The sequence below is a fragment of the Triticum dicoccoides genome, chromosome 1B (assembly GCF_002162155.2).
Source record: "Triticum dicoccoides isolate Atlit2015 ecotype Zavitan chromosome 1B, WEW_v2.0, whole genome shotgun sequence".
Taxonomy (NCBI): Eukaryota; Viridiplantae; Streptophyta; class Magnoliopsida; order Poales; family Poaceae; genus Triticum; species Triticum dicoccoides.
Window position 1 is genome coordinate 690530544 of NC_041381.1, and position 6053 is coordinate 690536596.

Consider the following 6053-nt stretch of genomic DNA (forward strand, 5'->3'; position numbering starts at 1 on the left):
ATCGCCTCCCCTGGGCGGTTGAGAACGAAGCAGTAGGCAGAGTTGCTCCTACGTGAGCATCATTCTGTTTGAGACAAGCGTTACAAGACCAAGTTCTGAATTTTGCATAAATTTTCGTGACCACATGTAAAAATAGAAGAGATATTATATCGTTGATGACTGATAAACTAGAACAATTTTGTCTAACAAATTGAAATAAGTTAGAGTTCAAAACTGTAAGACTCGATCGCGGCGTGCCCGCCGCTGCCGCCGGTCTCGAGCACACGATCGCCGGTGTTGCCGCCACCAAACACTCCCGTCTGGGACACCCAACCCTCAATCATCTCCTGCGCAGCGCGGCCGTTGCCCGCCGGCACGAAGTGCCCGGTACCGTACACCACCACGTGCGCCAGCGCGCCGTGCCTCTGCACGTACCCGGCGAGCTCCCCCTCGTCGGAGGTCCGCCACACGGCGCGCTCGGCTTCTCGGAACTCCGCCATCCCGTCCCAGTCCACCTCCTCCAGCCACGCCTCCGCCGACGCCACGCCGTCGCGCAGGTCCCGGACACCCTCGTACAGCAGCACCCGCGTCCCCTCCCGCCGCAGCAGCGCCTCCACCTCCGGCTTGGCGCTCTTCATCCCGTCCTCCCGCAACGCGGTGACCACCGCCGCCGCGCAGGCCTCCCACGCGACGTCGACTCTGGCGCCCAGCGCCGCCTTGATGCCGGCCCGGTTCACGAACCCCTCCAGCGCGTCGGCGTCCAGCCACCCCTGGGTGACCACGTCGAAGAGCGTGGCGAGGCCCGTGGCCTCCTGCAGCCGCGCCAGCACCCGAGCACGCGCGTCCGTCGCATCGCCCCACCGCCCCGCCCGCGCTAGCGCCGCCGCCTCGGCCTGCATAACCTCCAACTCCCGCCGCTGCCGCCGGTTGACGAGCCCCATGAAGTAGGCCGTGTCGGCGTACGTGGCGACCTGCGCGACCGGGTGTACCAGCCCGTTGCCGATGGCCACGCCGCGGAGGCCGATCCTCTTGTGCGCAGGCAGCGCCGTGTTCGCGGCGAGGATGCGCGACGCTGCGGCGGGGATGTACTTGCCGGCGTAGCTCTCGCCGGCGAGGAAGAAAGGCCGCGCGCGGAAGTGGGCCGGGCTGGCGTCGAAGAATGACTGGAGCGCGGCGAGGACGTGCTCGGCGATGGCGGGCTGGCTGCGGGGGATGGCGGCGGCGGACGGCGCGGCGCTGAAGCCGGTGCCGAGCGGGCTGTCAAGGAAGAGCAGCCCGAAGCGGCGGTTCCACGCGAAGGGGTTGCGCGAGAGGGATGCGCCGTTGCCGGGGCGACGGCTGAGAGAGTAGGGACCGAGCTGGAGGAAGCTGCTGAGCAGGCCGGAGCAGCCGGGCCCGCCCTCGAGCCAGAGGAGCAGCGGCGTGTCGACCGGCGCGGCGAGCGGGGCGCTGGCCTCGTAGAAGGCGAAGAAGAGCGAGGCGTTGGTGGAGGTGTCGACGGGGAGGTAGCCGGAGCTGGTCGGGAGCGCCGCTCTTGGAAACGCCGCATCAGCCGAGGCCGAGACGACGGCAACGCCGAGAAGAACCAGCAGCTGCACCGCACGAGGCGGTGACTCCATGGCTCGACGTGGTGTGGTGCGTCGCTTTCGTTTGGCGGGAGTGAGAGAGCATCGTAGATACTGGCACCTCAACTGTGCATCGTAGTAATCGCGCGTGCTCCACGAGTCCACGTGCACGACATGGTCATTGACACGAAATCTGGAAAGCGACAACTCAAAGTTGCAAGATCAGATTGGAGCCATTTCCTCCCGTCCGGTTGGTTGGTTAGAGCAACTCCAATGCGTCGACATATTATGTTCACGCTCCTTCGTTTGGGTCTGTTTAGCTTGAAACGGACACAAATCATGGGTCAATGTGCGGACGTAAATGAACGACTGCCCGCTTTTTATCCATATGCGATCCATTTTCGTGTTAAATTTGGATCGGGTTTGCGTTGGAATGGACACGGTGCAAACGCACGCCTTTGCCGTCCCCTAACGCGCCACACAGTGGCACATCTACCATTTTTCTCCTCCCCCATCTATAGACGACACACCCTGGCCACCCCGCCGTCGTTGTCGCCGACCACTTCCGGTTGTTTGAATGCCGCCTAAGCTGCCACCCGCACTCATACACCTTCGCAGCTGCACGCCCCACCCGGCCGCTATTGCCGGCGTTGGTGGCCTATTTTCCCCGCCATCGTAGCACCTACACGGCCACGCCACCCCACTGGCCTCCACTACACCGCCAGCATCGCTCCTAGTCCGGCGGCCTCGCTCCACGGTCACCTTCACATCGACAGGCTTGCTAGCAGGCCTGGGAGAGGCATGGGGCTCTTCACCAGCCAGCTTCTTCCACCACGCCCGCAAGATGTTCGACATTTCGCCTATAAGGTCCAAAATAGATAGTGGAGATGAGTTCTTTTTCAACAACTTAATTTCTGATTCCGGTGATTCATTGACCATCGTCCGACAATGAGGAGTTTACGGTTCCTACTTTAGTTGCCAATGACCACATAGCTAGGAAACGACCGAGTTTTAGGGGATTGATCCCAGGCCACGCTCCGGTGTTGAATTGCAACAGAGAGAGTGGCCATTGCCTACTTTGGTCTGACCACTTTCAGTGCATGTCCCCACTCTACAAACCCAAGATATTACGGCACCGCTTCCGGATGGCTGGACATGTGTTCAATTGTATTCGGGAGGGGTGATGGTGTATGATGTTTATTTTGTATGCAAGGAGGATGCCCTTGAAAAGGTTGACTTCTCCTCTTACCAAAAATACACTACAGCTATTCGGATGCTTGCATACTGAATACCTGGTGATCTTGTCGATGAGTATGTCTGCATGTGTGAGTGCACATGCCTTGTATCAATGTACAAGTTCTACAATGATGTGGTAGCATTGTTTAGCCCGGAGTAAGTGTGAGAGCCAAATGTTGTAGATACAACCAGGTTATTGGCGATATATGCAAATAGGGTCTTTCTGGGGATGCTTGATAGCATAGATTGTATGTACTAGAAGTGGAAGAATGGTCCATCTTCTTGGCAGGGGCAGTATATGTGGCATGTCAAAGCTTGCACCGTCATACTTGAGGCTGTGTGCTTCACAAGATCTCTGGATTTGACATTCTTTTTTCGGCATGGCTGGCTCTCACAATGACATCAACGTGCTTCAGCGTTCTTCAATGCTCCGGAAGGCTTGTAGAAGGAAACTGCGAGAGGTCAACGTTGAGATCAATGGCCACAACTACAACAAGGGAGACTACCTAGCTGATGGTATCTATTCTCAGTGGACAACTCTTGTGAAGACAATCCCCAACCTGGTAGGAGAGAAGAGGTGGAGATTTGCCCAAGCACAAGAGAGTGCTAGGAAGGATGCGGACCGTGCTTTTGGTGTGCTTCAATCTCGATGGGGCATCGTTCGGTATCCTACTAAAACTTGGAGCACCAAGAAGTTGTGAGAGGTTATGACTGCTTGTGTGCGCATGCACAACATGATCGTAGAGGATGAGAGTGAGGATGAAATTTTCGACTAGGGGTTCCAATTTTAGGGTCAAAATGTTGTGCCTGAGCATGGATGAGCGACAACATTTGCACAACTCACCTAATTTTCGTCATGAAATGTGTGAATGAGAACCTCACATTCAACTTCAAGATAATTTGGTTGAACATATATGGGCTCACCTTGGCAACCAATAGATGTATCGGCTCTATTTCTGGTAAATGTATTTATGACAATTTCAATTTATTTGGTTTGTAAACTATGAGAATTTTATTTGATTGTAAACTATAAGATTTTTATTTGGTTGCGAATTGAACTTTAGATAATGTTTAGATACGTATGAAAAATTCAAAAATATGGTGCATACCGCGCACTGACCAGCAAAATGCTGACGAGGCCGAACGCGGTCCAAAACGCCGGCCCAAAGGGACCAAACAATCAATCATTCATTAACGTGTTTGTTTGCATTGGTATGTTGGAGTGTTTTAAATAAGTGTTTAATGTGTATTTGAAAAAATGTTTACCGTGTATCTGAAAAATGTTCAACCAATATACAAAAAATGTTCAACGTGAATTTTAAAAAACAAAATTTATTTGAAAAATGAAGATAAGATAAAGAAATATTAGAAAAAATAGAAATCAAAAGTATGCCAGATGAATAAAGCACACAATAAATAATTAAAAAATATACAGGAAAGCTTCTAAAACTTGTTCGTACCGGTTCATAGAAGTTTCTCAAAACCGCTCAGACAAAGCCTTCGAAAACCACAAGAATGAACCTTATTGAGCTGGACCACTAGCAAGTGCGCCAGAGGTTAGAGGAGCGTACATCTTGCGATAAACTGGCTTCTCCTGAGGAGCTAGCGCACACCGCTCTGCTGGGAAACTGTGAAGTTCAACGCATTGGATCTAAATTTAGTGATTCATGTCCTCACCTTCTTCCATATATAACAAGTACACTAAAACTTGTAACGATGTTCTGCCTACACAGATGCTCTCATGCGAGAGGCACCTAAGCAAACTCAAACAATAAACCTGGCTACCGGACATAATAGACATATTTTGAGTTGCATATGTATATGTTTCAACGCCCAGATGCAGAGGCCAGGGGTACATCCTCCTTTTCAAAAAAGAAAAAATGTATATGTTTCAAAGACCATATGTCAACATGTAGAAGTGTACTCTATTGAGTATTTTTTTACGTGAAACCGTTTTGGAGAAAAAAATGGGAAAAACATTGTATGCATATTGTGTTCAATATACATATGGATAAGCCACCCAATTTTCCTTTTGATTGGCTCAAATTATGTTAAGTAATTTTTGTAACTAATCTTAGTTGAGTTAGTGATGCAACTACAATATTGTGCTTGGCTCCGAGGGGATAAGAACAAAATTAAATTAGTTGTGAATAAACTACATTCATTATTCATTTCCGAAGTCCAAGGAAAGTATAAACTCCAAGCCACATAGACCCCATGTCTCTACGATTATATTTGTGAATGTCACGGTAATAGAATTGACTTTCTGATATATGTATAGAACATTATACTTTCTGAGTACTATGTAAGGTGCTCTATATAGAAATTATTAGCCCTCGGTTTTTCATAGACCTTGTCTGCCACTCTTCTTCCCCAAGCCTAAGGCCAAACATGATAGTAAATATATTTTTATCGAATCAATGTGAGAAAAAATCATAATTGTTTTTGAGCATCAGTACAGACACGAGCGCTCATATACACGCGCATACACTCACCCCTATGAACGCACACACACACACCCTACCTCTATGAGCATCTCCGAGAGACTGAGCCGGCATATCATCTTGAGATTTACGAAGCCACCATAGACGCCTCGTTGTCGACGGGAACGTCTCCTCCCACTGAAAGCACATCGTCGGTAATCCTGAAATAAATCCAGAAATAATGCGAGCACCAGGATTTGAACCCTAGTAGGTTGGGGATACCACTGTCCACCTAACCATCTCAACTAATTGTTCAACATTGTTTTACGCACGACACACAACAACTTATAAGTGTGGAGTCGAAACAACCTTGAGAAAGTAAACCGTATGCTCGCAAATAAGAAATTTCGGCTTGATGGCTACATGGAGCTTTTTATTAGAAATTCCAAAAAAATAGCCACAAGGGATTCTCCAACAATGCATTTTTTGGCACATTGGATTTTTTTTATGACGTAAAAGGAAAGGTCTTATGTATAAGAACCCGGAACCATTGATCAAGCTCCTAGGTGGAATAAGAAAGCAACCTCACATATATATGTATGTATATATACTCTCATGTCCTTGGATAATTTAAATACAAAGAGTTGTTGGCTGATGATATGTCTACCATTTCCAGCAAACTACCCATCACAGAGGCTCCAACCATTTAAGCATATGTATACATTGGAATGAGCAAAAATATGAAAAATATTTTCAGCCATGACCTATATAGAAAGGAAAATTCTTGATCTAAATTAAAGTAGCCATTTACACAACTTTTGTAGGAAGCCAGACTAGATTAATTGCTCAA

At 49.2% G+C, this 6053-nt stretch overlaps 1 protein-coding gene across 1 annotated transcript; it reads right to left on the bottom strand.

The window, feature by feature from the left end:
- Positions 1–200: 200 nt before the first annotated feature.
- Positions 201–1619, bottom strand: LOC119350954 (serine carboxypeptidase-like 50). The gene has a single exon (XM_037618548.1). The coding sequence runs from the start codon at positions 1596–1598 to the stop codon at positions 201–203; it is 1398 nt and encodes a 465-aa protein (XP_037474445.1). The 5' UTR covers positions 1599–1619.
- Between the last annotated feature and the right edge of the window lie 4434 nt (positions 1620–6053).

Bases quoted from the DNA above. Each gene is read 5' to 3' on its own strand.
- LOC119350954 (XM_037618548.1), bottom strand. From the start codon at position 1,598: ATGGAGTCACCGCCTCGTGCGGTGCAGCTGCTGGTTCTTCTCGGCGTT.